The 18,802-nt window shown below is 35.8% G+C and overlaps 1 protein-coding gene across 1 annotated transcript; it reads right to left on the bottom strand.

Moving 5' to 3' along the window:
* Positions 1–5,402: 5,402 nt before the first annotated feature.
* Positions 5,403–18,654, bottom strand: LOC126811877 (alpha-L-fucosidase). Its single transcript, XM_050537905.2, has 7 exons — positions 18,215–18,654; positions 13,265–13,371; positions 12,337–12,467; positions 11,033–11,166; positions 10,375–10,472; positions 9,007–9,310; positions 5,403–6,905 (listed from the first exon to the last, which is right to left on the bottom strand). The coding sequence occupies exons 1-7, from the start codon at positions 18,553–18,555 to the stop codon at positions 6,650–6,652; spliced, it is 1,371 nt and encodes a 456-aa protein (XP_050393862.1). The 5' UTR covers positions 18,556–18,654; the 3' UTR covers positions 5,403–6,649.
* Between the last annotated feature and the right edge of the window lie 148 nt (positions 18,655–18,802).

Below are 18,802 nucleotides of genomic sequence, written 5' to 3'. Positions count from 1 at the left end.
CTTTATTATGTGGTGTTTTATGGTAAATGGGTCTCGCACGCTAAAACAGGATGCACGACTTTCTATAATAGCCAATCAGTAGAAATAAAAGGTTGAGTCAGGTTATCTGGAATCATCTACCACCAAGTTCTAAAACAACTTGTTATATTCATTAATGGGTTAATTGTTTCTAAGGAATATTGGTGAAATGTAATTAGCATTGTAGAACGTGTTGAAATTTATGTTGTCATGTTATTTCACGTGGCGTAGGACACGTTGCATGGATCTCGACATACTAAACTTATGTTGTCTGTCTACAATTAGCCCCGTTTCAGAATAAACACTAAGCCAGTTGACCGACATTTTAATTCCTAAATCGACGGTTTTAGTCGATTTCGAGAATTTGAGAAATATTTATCTCACTTTCATAAAAGTGAAACGGTTTATTTAGCGAAACAGAGAACAGCATTACAAAATAGTATACGAATTTTTGGATATGGCGGCTATGTAGGGCAGAGATCTATTCTCAAAGTAGATAGTTCTCTGAGTGCAGAATGGGACCACGGATCCTGTAACCTAGATACTGTCTCCGGCCAGAATTATTCCGGGTTCATGTTATCGGGTTCAACAACCCGAGTTGTCCCACAACGTATTTGAGCCGATAGTCGGTAAACTCACGTTGTCATAGTAAATAGTCTGACAGTACCCTTCGTCTCTTTCAGTTTCTTCAGCTATTCATTGATATCTTAAAGATGCATAATGTAAGATTTAAATCTTTCGTTTGGCCTCAAATGGTATATAAATCATTAATTAGACATGTATTCACATGCAAAGCCCATAATCAACTTGCTAGATTATCTGGTGGTTTGATTTTCAACGGATTTAAACACGACAGTCGGTTAATAATTTAAGTAAAAAGTGGATAATCGAGGCTGTGTTTATTATCGTAACATTGTTAGCAATGACAATCGAGACTACACTATTCTTCAAGCGAACATAACTCCGTTCAAAATGAAGTAATTTCACTGAAATTAACAACATGTTCTTTCCCATTAACTATTTTTCACAGAATTTATTATAGCGAAAACTTTCAGCTTTTTATCTATACATCATTAATCTCTATTTAAAATCGACATTTGGTACTGACATGATCGCGAGTTAACTTTTCGTTATCAATTTTTAAACTAGTATAGCGAGAACTGTCAGCGCTTTAACGAAATTTCACATAATGTATCTTTAATCCCTATTAAAATTCTACCAGTTCGACATTTGGTACTGACATTATCGCGAGTTCCCTTTTCGTTATCTATTTTTAAAGTAGTATAGCGAGAACTGTCAGCGCTTTAACGAAATCTCACATAATGTATCTTTAATCCCTATTTAAATTCTACCAGTTCGACATTTGGTACTGACACGATCGTGAGGCCATAAAGGAATGCGTGAGAGGGGATTGGAGGTCTATATCTGTCTTAAAATAATAATATTTATTGCTCCGGATACTACCACCTTCTGAACAACTAATACTGGTAAGATGTTAATGCTTAAATTGTTTTCATTTAAAGATACATTATGTAAGATTTATTTGTACCGCCTTTAACCACAAATTCTTTACTTTACTGAATAACATAACTTGACCCACGTCAATGGCTACTTAATTAAAGATACATCATGTAAGACACAGATAAAGAGCTAGCCATTCTTGCTATAATAGTTCGAAATTGGGTAATGTAAAATGTATAATTTGAAAATTCCTTTCAAATCCCTTTATTGCGAGCGAAGATATTAGCCTTTGAAGGTTTGACAAGACGTGTGCAATAATTTCAACCACCGTACTGGTTGTTCGAAGTTAAGTCTGGCTGAACCTTTCTAATCTATTTAATATCGGAGGAAATCTGTTGCCATCAAGAGTTGATTCTGGCCTGGATCAGTTAATTAATGCTTTATTAATAATTTAGATAACATTTCAGGCCTAAAGAAAGACCTGCAATAGGCAGATTTAGCTCTCGCATAATGTATGTTTAATGTTTCCTATCTGAGTAACAATAAGTACGATCGTACAATCGACCAGGAACTGACCATGATAGGGGATGAAATTTAAAACTCGAATTGACCAAATCGATGCAGAATTGTCCGAAAAAGACGCATACCAATTTTCATGTTGACGGAGCCTTAAGCTTTTCCGAAGAGCGCCAACCCAAGACGAAGAAGGACAAGATGATTAGCGGTTAGTGACCAGTTCCTGGTCCAAAAATATTTTAGGACGAAGTCGTTCTGTAAATCGTTTAAAATATATAGAATGCAAAATCACCAGAAACAAAATAAAAAACAAACCAGTTTAAAGACTATTTTTATTTTTATTTAATAGTTAAAATTTCCCATATAGCTGTAGCTAAACATATCTGTTTATAAATCTGATCAGAAGTAAATACTCGCTTGACCGTCAATGTCACCGAAAGGGGTAACACAAATCGGGGCGAGTTGATTAGCTCTCAAAAATGATTTTTTTTTTTATTCTGCAAATAAAATTCTAAAACATTTTTTAAAAAGCATTAATAAAAAACCCAAAAGTGTAACTCGATAAAAAAAAAAAATACGCGGAGATTCTGCTTAACACACGTAGAACTTACTGAGAGAGAGAGAGAGAGAGAGAGAGAGGGAGAGACAGAGAGACCACTTAACACCATTTAATAAAACGAGAGTGCATAGGGGTCTTTAGCAACACATCAAATTTTAAGGCGTATATCTCTATTCTTTGGAACCGTAAACACCATTTAATAAAACGAGAATGCATAGGGGTCTTTAGCAACACATCACATTTTAATGCGTATATATCTCTATTCTTTGGAATCGTAAAATATACAAATATTGGACTAAATAAGCACATTATATAAAGTGATTTATATTCAATATTTAATCTTTTATAGTAATTTCTAATCAATAATGTTCGGTGAAATATGTAAACAGTCCAATATGTACGACAGTCATTTGTTCCTGCTATAATTAATTAGTCTATTCTACTCGAGTTTTTATTATTATTATTTTGTCGTATGGCGCTCGAAACCATAGATTACAGAACGTCGTGTATTGATTTGAAAATGTTCATTGTGTCTTAAATAATGGGTATTTGTTCTTAAATGTAAGGATCCCGTATTTTCACGGTAAGATAAAACATTACTACTGATGGAGAGAGGGTTTAACGTCCGCTCGACAGAAATTAGGTCATTTCGGGACTAGCCTAACATATGTTTCAACTTTATTTCAATAATTCGCCTGCGTGTAGGGGTCTAGCAGTGAGCGGAAACTGGAGGACCTAGAGAAAACCCACGAGGTTGGAAAGACTAATGTTTAATGACTAATACATCATGGCAAGTGTATTTCTATGGGTAGGTGAACAATGTGGGGAGGGGTTGGGGTGTTTTCCCGAACAACAACATCTCGAAGTCACGAACCCCTTTTCAAATTCCAAATGTCAAAGAATATTTCACATGCACTATTTTACACGATATCTCGGTTGGCCGTCTCATCAAAACGGTTAGCGCGTGCGCGTTGTATCATAATAGTTATGTCATTTAGTCAATTGGCGTGGTGTTGATTCCCCGTTTGTACGCGACAAGGACTAAACTACGCGCAAGCGAATTATTGAAATAAAATTGAACCACAGGCACTTGAAGGGATTAAAATAAAACTTCCTACTTCTGCTTGACTATAATATTATATTATATACAACGTTTCTCACCCTCCATGTTGTTTTCACGCGTTCAAGACATTTCGTCTGTTATCATCTCACAATACTGACTAGTTCTAACGCTAGTTTTAATTTACAAAGTGGCTATTGTTACGAAGAGTTTGAGCCAAGTTTAGAATGGATTCCAAAATGGCTGCCAATCTCCCCAACACCAGCTTTGAAAAAGGAGCAGTATTTTCAACGTTTTCAGAACTGAAGGCAGCAATTAAGAGATGGGAAGGGTTAGGGTTAGGACTATTTTTACGATTACTCAGTTTTTAACTTCGCCGATGGAGGGCTGTGAAAGCATCGTCGTAACAATAACCTGGGGATTATTTTTACGACTCGTCGTAACAATAGCCACTGCCTTTAATTTAATCCCTAAAAGTGCCCGTGAATTGAACCATGTGTTAGTCCCGAAATTACCTAGTTTGTGTCGAGTGGACATTAAACCCCACCTCTCTCTCTCACACACACATCGAAAGAACCTGATGTTTCAGGTCATACAGTCATTCTAGTTGTACCTAATATTGCTTTCAAATTCGTAAGCAGGTTTTATTAGATAGACATAACGGAAACCGATGATATATTGATAATTATTAAAATGATCCAAAACAAAATTCAGAGAATGTCATTCCCCTTTTGTTTATCAAAACCACACCATTTTCTACCTGTGTTTCCAAACTAATATCTATTCTTAATTGCGTTTTAAATTGACTGAAGTCGCAATATACCAGATGTGATGTCAGAGCAACAATATCCATATTTGGTTAATTCTATTTCCCTCATAGCACACGGTATAGCGTATGTCCCTCTTCATTAGCCCAGAAAAGTAGGACGTTAAATCCCATTTCATTTTGGTTAATTCTTTACATATAAGGGCATGATTGACCTTGCCAGTGGTACAGGACGGGGGCCTGACAAGGACAGCTGTCTAGTTGTTTGGGTGGAACGAAAAACCGAGGTTCCGTGTATACATTGGCGAGCACGTAAAAGAACCCTTAGCTATTGGAATTCGATTTAAAAGTAGGTCATAGTGCCCCTGCCCGGGCAAAATGTCCCTCATAGCACACTGTATGATGTATGCCTGTCTTCATTATCCCAGTTTACGAGCAGAATAGTACGACGTAAAACCCCATTTCATTTCTGCATAATTGACCAATCAGCTTATTAATTATGGAAAGGGTATGTTGACATAATTACTTGCATTTACGATTTATGAAGCTTTTTCCGTGAGCTTTAAATGAACCGATTTGGCTAATAAAGACGGGCATATGCCACGCATTGTGCCATGAGGGAAATTTTGCCCGGATAGTGGCGGTACGACCTACTCTTATTTCCAATTCCAACTGTCACTGGTTCTATTACGTGCATGCCAAGACAAGCGGGTACCACGTCTGAAAATCCCACAGAATACTCGGTCTACACCGGAAGTGAACCTTCAAGTGATCAATTCTCATGTTTTCATTACGGTAATGATCAAGAGAATGGCGGGGATTCACAGATGAATGACAAAAAGACTGAACCTCTGACATTCTCTTTGTCATTCATCTAAGTAACATGTTATCCTCTACATTTATTGTTCATCTAATGAACACCTTGTCTGGGTGACCAGACTAATGAACACCTGCCATTCGCCCAGTGAGTCTGTCATACTCATTTGTCTAGAGAAGGTGCCAATGACAAAGAAACACAGAAGCGTCAGTTAAATTTACTATTCTTTAAACTAGTATCATAAAATAATATAACAGTGTTGGTCCAAAAGAAATTTAGAAGAAAAAAAAAACATTTAAATTGGGTAGAAAATTATCAATTATAGAATTAAAAATATTTACAACAAAATGGAATGTCAAGTTTGACAAAATTAAATTTCCAAATATATAAACTTTCAATATAAATATCAAATCATCTATTATCATAAAATGGAATTATTTTCTTAAGTGGTAAAACCATCAACGGAAATATGAAATTATTCGTTAAGTGGATAAAACAACAAATACATACATTACATAAATACAAATGCGAATACATTCAACAATATGTAAAAATGGTTAGTGGATATAAAAATAGTGTCGCAAAGTACAATCATCCTGTGGTACTAAAATAATTAAAATAAAATTTATTACTACAATTACAATATTAATACTTTGTGAAATTACAAAATTAAAATACACAATTAACAATTTAATTAATGAATACAAACTTTTAGAATACTGTTTAAAATATTTTCAAAATAAGATATATTCTTAAATTCATTTACACAATTAAAATACTTTGTCATTTGTGAAATCTTAAAATTCGAATACACTGTGATATGTCAAAATATATAGACATTTAGTTTTCTAAAAATTTATCAATGACATTAAGCCGATATTAAAATCAAACAATGTAATAATGGTGGCTATAGAATTCCTTGGAAAGAAAATGGTTTGAAAAATATTTTTCATTAAGGAATTCAAGTTAAAAAACCCATCAGTGATATAAAAGCAGTATTAAAAAAACATCATGTGTAATAATAGTGGCTCTGGAATTCCTTGAAAGAGAAAATAGTTTGAAAATATTTTTTACTGAAGAATTCAAGATCAAAAAATGAAATTGAAAATAGAATGTTACAAAATTAATATCATCAAGAACCTTTGAGAAAATATGAATTTTAAGTTAGCAGAGGGGTAGGTTAGACAAATATTTACATGTATTACACTTTTAATAAAAAAATTGCTTGGTTTTATGCATGCTTGATGTTGTTAATAAGGGTAAAATAAAAGAACGGCCCCAGACCTAAATTTCTACCCTTTCGTCATTAAGTGATTATTATTTTTTTTATTAAAGAGTTATTATTATATACCAATCTTTCATGGAAATCGAATGATGAACATCTATACATTACGTCTAGTAAGTACCATTTGTGAACACAAGTTTGAATTAATATAGTGAGTATTACTGCATTTAATTCTTTATTCCTTCTAATTTAAACACCCATATCCATTGACAAGGCATATCATTAACAGAGATGGTCGGAATTGAGATAGTCAGACCTCCACTCACACCAGGGTTAAAATCAAATATTTTAGGATAACCTAATAAAGTAACTTTAGTAGAAGAGGACGGCATCGGAGCTCCTAGAAACAGTTCTCCATTTTCAGGCCACTGTGGAACACTTGCATACACCACTGGTCCAGTAGATCCATTTTTAGAGGTATACCTATAAAAAATAACAAGTATTTTACAAATAATATTCATCTTAAAAAAAGAGAGAGATAAATGGGGTTTATCATCCACTTGACACAAACTAGGTCATTTTGGGGCTAACACATGGTTCAATTGTACATGACAAGGAGTAGGGTCGCCTGTAGAGCTGCAACGATTCAGTTCGGTGCACCGATAACCGACACTAGCCACCTCGGTTCGATCCACGATACAACGTTCAAATTTCGATTCGGTTCAATTGCAAATTAAATTTCAAATAAAAACAACGTACACCTTACCATATGAAAAAAAATGAAAGACCTGAAGCAATTAAGTCCACTTAAAATTTTAAAAAAAACTTTGTTTTTACGTAACTTTCAATTTATGTTATTTAACAAGACCACTGATCTCTATAAATTTATAGAGATCAGTGAACAAGACACGAATGTCACTCGAAAACAGAACTAAAACAGAGTGACCTCCCTTTAACACAATTTGCGTATGCCGATGAAAGTTAATTTATTTAAAATTGGTGACGTACCGAATGTTCATTGGATGTTAATTTAGGTTAATAGCTTCGGTAATCGTTATATAAATTCTAAACGATCTCATTAGCTGATAATTCCGGTCATTATCTTCGGATATTTTCGTGTTTAACGATTATTACCCGTAGTCAAGCAAACACGACTGGAAGGTAAAATTATGGCAGACGACGTACTTTCTCGACCACCTGGTCATTTGAAATCTAAAGTTTGGGATCATTTTGGTGTAAGAAAAAACTCTAAAGATGTGGCAACTTGTAGAGTATGCTACACTGACATATCCCATAAAACAGGAAACACAACAAACCTGTCAAACCAATGAATAAAGGTGTTCAAGAGAATTTTAGTCTTGTGTTTTCATTGTTTTTAATGAATTATATACAGGAAAAATTACTGGCTATTGTAGCTGATAATCGAATCGAAAATAATCGAATCGAATGGTTAAAATCGATAATTGAACCGAATCGAGGTAGTTGTGAATCGTTGCAGCCCTAGTCGCCTGTTCAACCGTGTGGGTTTTCTCCAGGTTCTCTATGTTCCTCCCACTGATAAACCCCACCTACACGCAAGTGAATTATTGAAATAAAATTGAAAATAAAATGGTTTCCCATTGTTAGTGGTGCAGGATGGAGGGCCTGGCAAGGGATGGCGTCTCATCATTCTGATGCACCACTGAGAAGCGGAAACTGCGCCGGAAATTATGGAGCTTTCTCGACCAACCCTTACGGAGCCAGTGCGACTCCATATTGAAAATGCAAATAAAGTTTCAACAAATCCATGATCTTAGCAGATATAAGGGGTAACTGTGCCATTTTGGACAGACCAATGCATCCACATTAAACATGTCGTAAAAGATATCCAATTAAATGATCTTACCAAATACCAGCAGTAACTGTGTCAGTTTGGACACATGGACGACGGTGACAACAATATTCGTCCACATTAAGCATGTCGTAAACGATATCCAGTTTAATGATCTTACCAGATACCAGGGGTAACTGTCATTTTGGACAGACGAATGCTGGTGACAACAATATTTGTCCACATTAAACATGGCGTAAAAGATCTTACCAGATACCAGCAGCAACTGTGTCATTTTGGACAAACGAACAGAGATGAAAACAATATTCCTCAACATTAAACATGGCGTAAAAAACACTGGATTAAACGATCGAACCAGATACAGAGATGACAACAATATTCGTCAACATTAAACATGGCGTAAAAAAAAATGGATTAAACAATCGAACCAGATACAGAGACAACGACGACAGTATTCATCAACATTAAACATGGCGTAAAAAACACTGGATTAAACGATCCAACCAGATACGGAGACAACGACGACAGTATTCATCAACATTAAACATGGCGTAAAAAACACTGGATTAAACGATCGAACCAGATACGGAGATGACAACAATATTTGTCAACATTAAACATGGCGTAAAAAAACACTGGATTAAACGATCGAACCAGATACGGAGACAACGACGTCAGTATTCGTCAACATTAAACATGGCGTAAAAAACAGATTAAATGTGGCATACACGATATTTGATTAAATGATCTTACCAGATACCAGGAGTAACTGTGTCATTTTGATGACTCCACGGTTTACTACCATATATAGCTTCACCATTTACTTTTAACCATTCTCCCATCTGACGTAGACGTTCTTCAAATATTGGAGGAATTTCCCCGTAGCTTGTCGGACCAACATTTATCAATATGTTTCCTCCGCAGCTAATAGTTTCCATCATTTCTTGTAAGAGGGGCTGCATTCCTAAAACATCTTCGTATTTCATTCTTCGTCTGTAGCCCCAGGAATATTTATCAAGGTGCATACAGTTTTCCCACTTTCTCTTCTGCAGAGTGCCTGAAAAATATTGTATGAAAACTTCCTTAAAGATACATTATGGGAGATTAGATAAAGAGCTGGCAGTTCTCACTATAATAGTTAAAAACTAGATAAAGTAAACGGAATTTGCTGAAAATTTGAGTCAAATTGATCCACTCTGAACCGTGAATTTAGCGATTCAATTTTGGGTCTAGCCACGATCATCATTACTAAAATCGGTAGGATAAAATACATAGTTTCGATTATCCATTTCTTGATTTAATCATGAATGAGCGTAGTGCAGCAGATCAGATCCTAATCTAGTAAATATCTGAGGTTAGCGATGACATCAAGAGTTGATTATGGTCTTGCAAAGTTAATTAATGTCTAATTAATAATATAGAATACATTTTAGGCCTAAAGAAAGACCTGCAATAGGCAGATTTAGCTCTTGCATAATGTATGTTTAATGGCCTACTTTTCGAACAGCACCGAAAAACTAATGAATAAATGAAATTGTGCTTAAAGTCCTACTGTTCTGCACCGACTGGGCTAATGAAGACGGGCATACGCCGTACAGTGTTCTATAAGGGCACTATGGCCTCCTCTTACATGTATATCGAATTTCAACTGTCAAGGATTCTTTTACATGAATGGCAATGTGTACACAGGACCTTGGTTTTCCATCCCATCCGAATGACTAGACACTGTCCTTGTCAGGCCCACCGTCTTACAACACTGACAAGGAGAAACCATGCTGAAAAATCCTGAGGAACACTGGGAGCAAATACAGGACCTCCAGGCTAGCGATCCAGCATCTTACTCTCTGAGTCATTGGAGAGAGAGAGAAATGGGGTTTAACGTCCACTCGACACAAACTAGGTCATTTCGGGACTAACACGTGGTTCAATTTTATTTCAATAATTCGCTTGCGCGTAGGGGTCTTTAGAAGTGGGAGGAAACTGGAGGACCCGGAGAAAACCCATGAGGTTGGACAGGCGACCCTACTCCTTGTTACTTACAACCGGGGAATCGAAACCCCTCCAGTTGACTCAACTGAGTCATTGGGCTCCCACCCAAATTATACAACCATCTTTAATTACCTGGGTTATAACTGTCATCACAATCTAAAAATCCACCATGTTTACATCTGGCATTGTTTCCCCATCTATCATTAACAACTATTTTATCTTTAACAGGACTGAAAAAAACACCAACCAACAAATGATTTATTCAGAATATTAAAGGGACAATATGTTGTCTTTTCATAGAGTGGCATAGTGGCCTGTATTTTCAGTACATCATGTAAACAATAGCAGCCATAGTTTAAGGTCATACAAAAATATTTCTAAAAATCTGATGTACAGGAAGGAGGTGCTGGGGGATTTTTTTTTGTCAAATGCCAACTGGCTAAATCACTAATAACATTTTAAGGTTCTACATATCTCATCTTTTTATGAATACAAGGGAGCCATGTTAGCCAAAAGGTTCCGGATTCGATCATGGTGTTTGCCAAGAAAGTTCCCTCTGGACTGTTTTCCACTTGTCCGTAGTACAGGTCTAAGGGGATTGGGTCTAGTCATTCAGATAACACAAAAAGAAAAGTCCCATGTAAGTAATCATTGGCATGTATATAAAAAAAAGCCTTGGTAGTTGGAATTTGACAAAAAGTAAGCAGACAGCAGCTGCCCAGGCCAGATGTCCCACACCGCATTGCAATTGCTATCTTTATTAGCCCAGTTGGATCAGAAAAGTATCTACCTATCATTATAAAGCCAGGCCAGGAAGTTTGTAGCATTCCAATAATCATATGTCGTCATCCAATCACCATCAGACCAAATTAAATCAGGTTCATAATTATTAACTAATTCATATAATTCTGGCATTGTCTTGTCCTGAAGATAAAATAAGTTTGTAAAAGTTTTTCAAAATATATTTCAAATTCACCCAAAAGAAACTATGGAAAAAAATCATACCTACAAAATGGCTGTTTATCTCTTTGCTGATTAAATCATTATGACAATTTATATGCATGTAGTCTATATTCTAATATTGATCATTTTTCTATGATAATATCAAAATCAAACCAATTTTGAAGTCTTATATTATTAAATTATAGGTCATGTTAATAAATATTGCTGACAGAGTTATTCCCCTTGACACATCATTTTAGAGAGAGAGAAATGGGGTTTAACATCCCCTCAACACAAATTAGGTCATTTCGGGACTAGGGGTCTTTAGCAGTGGGAGTAAACCGGAGGACCCGGAGAAAACCCACGAGGTTAGACAGATGACCCTACTCCTTGTCACATACAACCGGGGAATTGAAACCACGCAAGTTGACTCAATGACAGACTTAATGATCCAGCACGAACGCGCTAACCATTCGGCCATCCACCCCCCACCCCATTTTGTGGTGGCCATTAGTTGCTTAATTCTGTTAAATCTGTTTATGACACCCTATATGTGTATTTGTATCTAAATTACATTTATTTTAAATCCCATTAATAAATTTATCGATAAACTATAACACACACTTATGGAAACACAGCTACTATTTGAAATATCGCCAAAAAAATAGGTATCTGACTTAAATGTGTTGCAGTTTATTACTCTATTCACTTCTAAATGCCTCTAACAGATGAATAAATTTATTGTTCATGTTTTTAAATTATGCCATTCTAAATGATTGAGTTATCCCCCTTGACACATTATTTTCTGACAGAAATTAAAAATGTGAAACAATCCCCTACCCATAGGGTAAGATCTATTTCATTGGGCCAACTTCAAGTTTGGTCAAATTTCACAAGATGTAAACAGGGCTAGCCCTAAATCCCAACCCTAAACTACAATCTCACAAACAATCACGTGCCCTAACCTTATTTACATCTCAGCGACCTTGACAAAATAATGAGCTGACCTTAAGAAATAAATCTAGGCCTACCCATAGCTCGCTGTTGGGTCGATGCCATTTTAGAGAATCCAGAAATATCAATAGCAGGGCAGTCCCCTATAATATCTTGTGATGAAGACACTTATACGGCGTGAATAAGATGATTACCTACCCTAACGAAATTCTGTGTGGTGAAATTGTTGGCTTGATCTTGAAGAAATAACGGATTAAACCATTCAAACATAGAATGATAAACACCAAAATGAATATTGGTTCGTTTCCTGATGGAATTAGCTAAATCTCCTGGAATTAGATAAAGAAAAAGTCAATCAAATAATTATATCAAAAAGGAGAATTGTGTGGATTAAACTTTCTTCAAAAAAATACTTCATTTATTTTAAGCAATGAAATGAAATGGGGTTTAACATCCTATTATTCTGCTCCAACTGGGCAACTAAACACGGGTATATGCCATAGTGTGCTATGAGGAGAATTTTGCCTGGACAGCAGCGCTACATCCTACTCTTATATTGAATTCCAACTGCCAAGGGATCTTTAATGTGCACACCAATGTGTATACTGGACCTCATCCAAGCGACTATACTTTCTTGGGCCAATACAGGGATCGAACACGGGCTCGCAGGTAAGCGAGTCAACGCCTTACCCAATGGGCCACTGTAGCTCCACGAGGAAGAGGAATTTTGCCAGGATAGCAATTTTTTCTGCCTACTGTTCTTGTAATTTCAAACTTCGCATCCCATTAAGGGAGCCACTGTGCTTCAGTGAGTAAGATGTTGGCTCGCTAACCTTGAGGTCCCGTATTCAATCCCTGTGTCAACCTAGAAAGTTAATGGGGGGGGCCTGGCAAGGGACAATGTATAGTTGGAATTCGATATAAGAGTAGGCTTTAGTGCCGCTGTCCAGGCCAAACTTTCTCGTAGCACATTGTATGATATACGCCTGCCTTTATTAGCCCAGTCGGTGCAGAACAGTAGGACGTTAAACGACGTTAAACCCCATTTCATGCCATCACCTTTAAAGTTTGACGATACTGGCTTTGTATTTTGGCTTGTTTAAGCTCAAAAAAAGAAAAACCTTACCAACTAAATCTCTCTTAGGACCAACATCTCCAGCATTCCAATTCCAGGAATATTTTGATGGCCAGTTACAGAAACCTTCATGATGTTTGGTTGTCAAGACAACGTATCTAGAAAAAAAAAGTAACATAATCAGTAGTCAGTACAATATAATGTTGATCAATGTGTTGACAGAGAATGTTCATCAAGATTTTTCAGTGTGGTTCCCCATGGTAAGTGATACATGTTGCAGGGCCTAGCACGGAACATTTTCTAGTTTTTCTAATGTACGCAATGACTAGCCCGTAAAAGAACCATTTGGTAGTTGGAATTTAATGTAAGAGCAGGCTGTAGCGCTGCTGTCCAGGCAAAACTGCCTTCATTGCACACTGTATGGCATATTTCCGTCTTCATTAACCCAGTTGGAGAAGAACAGTAGGATATTAAAACCCATTTCATTTCATTTATTTATATTGGTACCACCAAACCAATTTAATTTTTAATGCTTTGATAAATTGAGTCTTAAGAAAATTGTTTTTAATTCAAATTTAGAATTTATAAACTTGAAAATGTGGATCTAAAAGCTTTGGTTTCAAATTGCTATTTTATTCTCAAGAAATACAACAGAAAATTTAATAGGTTTTCCTGAATAGAATAAAATTGATGTGACCTAATTAATGTTCATTCATTTTGGGATAACTTGCAAATACTATCCCTCTCCATATTCAGTTTACAGGACTTGCATCCTTCATCCAACATCTTTAAAGTCTGTTGCATTATTATCTGATTCAGATAAGGGGGCCCAGCAAAATGGTGGCAAAAAAAAATATTTTTATATAGTAGCCCTTTTTTAATAGGATTTGAAATTGTTAGGTCGGAATTTCAAAAATTTCTCGCGGGAGGACCCCTGGATCACTTAACCCAGCAGTGTCATCTTGTCACTTGGACCCAGCGACCTCATAATTCATCAACCCTAAAACTTCAATGCCTTTTACATCCAACATCGTTAAAGACAGTTCCATTATTTGTATTCTGATATTCTGTCATTTCATCATAATATCATTAACCTACTGCTTGGAAAAGGTGTTTTACTGTTTTATATACTGTAATAAAAATTTTGTATTAGTCTTCTGTGGTTGTCTATATTAGGGCTGGACCATAATTTCAACAAATCAATATATCACTATATGTAAATTTTATTGACAATAATTTTTTGATTGTTATAAATACTACAATAATCCAATATATTGTTGACCCTATATTATGGCCATTTCTTCAATAATATTCTCTGAAGGATTATTGTATTTTATTAACCCGTTAAGCGTGACGTTTTTAAAATGTTAACTACCCCCTATTGTATAATTAATTTGACGAAGTGATGAAGAAATACATACTATGTTCTAAGAATAGGTTGGGGAAAATACCTCCAAGGCGTTATATTACGCCCTACACACAGTATATTGTAATTCAGATTGGTCATACATAAGAATTAATACATGATAAATCCACACTGCTGTATTAATGCAAAAATCTTGTGTTTAAAGAGAGAGAGAGAGAGACTTTAAGGTTCACTCAACACAAACTAGGTCATTTCGGGATTAACATATGCTTCAATTTTATTTCAATAATTCGCTTGCGCTTAGTCGTCTTTAGCAGAAGAAGGAAACTGGAGGACCCGGAGAAAACCCACGAGGTTGAACAGGCAACCCTACTCCTTGTCACGTACAACTGGGAAATCAAAACCAATCCAGCTGACTCAATGACAGACCTTATGATACTGCGCGCACATGCTAACCATTCGGCCATCCAAACCCCCTCTTGTGTTTAACCAGGGTTGCAATAATTTCATTAATATATTGCAATACGTAATTTTATGGACAATATATTTTACCTTTAAAATAACGTAATAATCCAATATATGGTTTGAAACTATCTTCCTTTCCCTAATAATACCTTCTGAAAGATTATTTTATTTTAATAAAATAATCTTTCAGAAGGTCCTATTTTGTTTAAAAAAAAAAAAAAAGGATTAGCATGACGGTACAATGATTAAAATTTACTTTCTTCTCAGAGAATTATTTCGAGTCGCTTTGCTCAAAGCACTATAATATTGCAATAATAAAAATTTCAAATATCGACCAACTCTAGGCTATGTGGTAGATTCCAGGTTGTTATTCAAAATAGTAACCTAAGGGCTTGGAATGCTGGAGATGTTGGTCCTAAAAGAGATTTAGTTGGTACATGTAAGTTGATATATTATCATAAACCTGTAAGTAATGTAGAAAAATAGTGTCATCAATATTGTATATCTGTCTTATTACAGCCACAGTGGCTCAACGTTTTAGGGGCTAGCTCACAAACTGGGGGTTGGATGGCGAATGGTATCATAAGGTCTGCCATTGAGTCAACTGGTGTGGTTTCGATTCCCCGGTTGTACATGACAACGAGTAGGGTCGCCTGTCCAACTTCATGTTTTTTCTCCAGGTCTTCTGGTTCCCTCCCACTGATAAGAACCCCTCCATGCAAGCGAACTATTGAAATAAAATTGAACCATGTTAGCCTCAAAATGACTTAGTTTGTGTCGGGTGGAGGTTAAACCCTATCTCCCCCTCTCTCTCTCTAACTTATACAGTGACACAAGGTATAAAGATTATAGCAAGGTATTAGTGCACTTGTGATTTGAGTAGTAGTTGAATACCAAGTTATCCAATATCAACTGCTTTCAATGTACCCATGCATATTGCAATGGGAGGTCAATGCATGTACAGTACAAAATGAAATGAAATGGGGTTTAACGTCCTACTGTTCTGCTCCTATGTTGGGTAATGAAAACGGGCATACGCCATACAGTGTGCTATGAGGGAAATTTTGTTTGCCCGGGCATCGGCACTATCACCTACTCTAACATCGAATTCCAACTGCCAAGGGATCTCTTACGGGCATTCCAATGTATACACCGGACCTCAGTTTTTCGTCTCATCCCTCAGTCCTGCATCACTGACAAGGGGGAACCAAGCCGGACAATCTGAATGAACTTTCTCGGCCAATGCAGGGATCGAACACCCGACCTCCAGGCTAGCGAACCAGTGTCTTACCCACTTAGCCACGTGATCCCCACATGTACAGTTATATAATTCAACCCTAATGACTTGATTGATACGGGGATAAGAGCCACCTTATAATATCAATAATATAATATATGTACATTATACATGTAATAGAAGATACCAGTACATAAGATAGAGGTGTGTAAGATGATTGTGTTATTTATTTAGGTTGATCATTAAATTGAGAATGTAGTTTATCAGCCCTACAACTCAACTTAGTCTACAGAAGTAAACTATTGACTGTAGTCTATCAGATAAAGCAGCATTAGATGACCTCGTAGATTTGGGTAATAATTAAAGTGTTGATTTAGTTCCGTTTGATGTTTTCTTGGCTTTGTAAAATGAGTATCTCTGAATACATCAAAATCCTTAGGTTCACAGATTTAGTGTTCTAATGTGGATATCCAGCCACAAAAAAAAAATCTAAATGTTAAATTAAAGAGGTTTAGATCTTTTAAATAAGCGGCAGGGGGATTCACCCAATACTGTAAAACTCGCGATCGTTGCTTCAGGAACATGCCCAATACTATACTACCCAGATTATTAGTACCGGTAACTAATATAGCCCAATAACAATTTACCCAATAATTAGGTAAATACCAAATACTATATAAGTAATTAATCATACATTATGCAAGAGCTAAATCTGCCAATTGTAAGTTTTTATTTAGGCTTTAGATGTTATAGAATTTATTAATAAGACCTTTATTTACATGACAAGCTCAAAATCAACTCTGTATACCGTCGGATGGCTTGGATTAAGCTTGGATTTAAATAGTCGTTCATTTAAAATTAAATCAATAAATTGCCGACCAAGCTAACATTTACCATTAGTGACTGATGTCACTACTGGTCTGGAGACTTCCGATGAAAGGCCTGCCAAGCGATGGTACCTTAGCCATTGAGAATGGTACTTGATAATCAACAATATGTGGGTGGAGTAATCGTCTGTCAATCAAACGATCGCCGATCGGCAATTCTCATAGACAATGCGGACACAGTTGATGCCTATTTCTAGTCCAAACTTCCAACAGGGACAACTCCATTCAGAATAAATAAAGTAATTTGACTGAAATTTTCAATATTTTCTTTTTTTTATCATCTATTTTTGAATTATAGCAAGAATATAGCCAACTCTTTATTAAACTCTTAACTGATGTATCTTTATTACTAGCCAATACTAAACTCAAACGACCTGATTATGATTTAAAAAACAAAACAAAAATGAAGTACCAGTACCTGGTAATTTAATATCAATTATATAGTAGAATGAATTTTTTAATCTAGCCTCTGACTGCAGTGCCTGAAACACCAGAGACTGAAATTTTTCAATGATGAACAAAGTGTTTCTTAAAGCTATCTGCTATATGTGTCTTTTATAAAATCCTTAAAGATACATTACATGTATGTAAGATTTAGATAAAGAGCTAGCCATTCTTGCTATAATAGTTCGGAAATAGATAATGTAAAATGAATAATTTGAAAATTTCATTCAAATTACTCTATTGCGAGCAAAGATATTAGCCTTTGAAGGTTTGACAAGACATACGTGTGCAATAATTTCAATCACCACTGGTTGTTCAAAGTTAAGTCTCGCTCCTCCATTTTTACCTTAAATCAAACTATGACTGAACTGTTCTAATCTAATTAATATTGGAGAAATCCGATGCCATTATGGCCTGGCTAAGTTAATTAATTTCTAATTAATAATTTAGAAAACATTTCAGGCCTAAAAGGATAAAGAAAGACCCGCAATAGGCAGATTTAGCTCTTGCATAATGTATGTTTTTATGTATCTAAAATAAAATTATTTGTACGCCAATTGTATGTTGTACCCAAATCTATAGCTGCTAGACTTGTAACTTACTGAGCGCCTGAAGCATTGAATATATCAGCCCATTGGTCTGGATTATAAAATTCTGCTTTAAACATCGGAGCAAAGTCTGCATACGTGAAATCAGCTCTGTAATTCTGTTTCATGAAATCAACCACTGCTGGGATCTTCTGTCCTTGCCACTGCCACCAAAACCATTCCGATCCATAGCTTGGCACAGAGAAAACACCCCAATGTAAGAAAATACCTATTTTACCCTGATCATACCATGATGGCAAGGGTCTTGCATCAAGGGATTCCCAATTCGGCTCATATCTAACAGCTGTACAAACTGCTAACAGCAGTAATATACAAAACAACCTTACTTCGGCCATGATCTTGTTCACAATGAATTACCTAATTCAAAACAATCGAAAACAGGCCATGCATGACAGGACTCGTGATCACAAAAACTTGTCACATGACTGATCATTGTTTGATATCATTCGGAAGTTCTCGGTTATTTTCTTATTGTTTCATAACTTACTTGGTTATCTGAATGCGTTGTCGTAGACTAGTTTTACAAGTCTCAATAAATCAATAATGTAGGGCAATATAGAAACGTTTAAGAATTCAACAATT

Source organism: Patella vulgata, chromosome 2 (assembly GCF_932274485.2).
Source record: "Patella vulgata chromosome 2, xgPatVulg1.2, whole genome shotgun sequence".
NCBI classification, from domain to species: Eukaryota; Metazoa; Mollusca; class Gastropoda; family Patellidae; genus Patella; species Patella vulgata.
The sequence above is the reverse complement of the archived record's forward strand: the minus strand, read 5'-3'. Positions and strand labels throughout refer to the sequence as shown.

Bases quoted from the DNA above. Each gene is read 5' to 3' on its own strand.
- LOC126811877 (XM_050537905.2), bottom strand. From the start codon at position 18,555: ATGGCCGAAGTAAGGTTGTTTTGTATATTACTGCTGTTAGCAGTTTGT. The intron at 12,468-13,264 runs GTAAGGTTTTTC...ATCTAATTCCAG, and splicing joins TCCTAAGAGAGATTTAGTTG to GAGATTTAGCTAATTCCATC. The intron at 10,473-11,032 runs GTAGATACTTTT...TGTTTTTTTCAG, and splicing joins GCCTGGCTTTATAATGATAG to TCCTGTTAAAGATAAAATAG.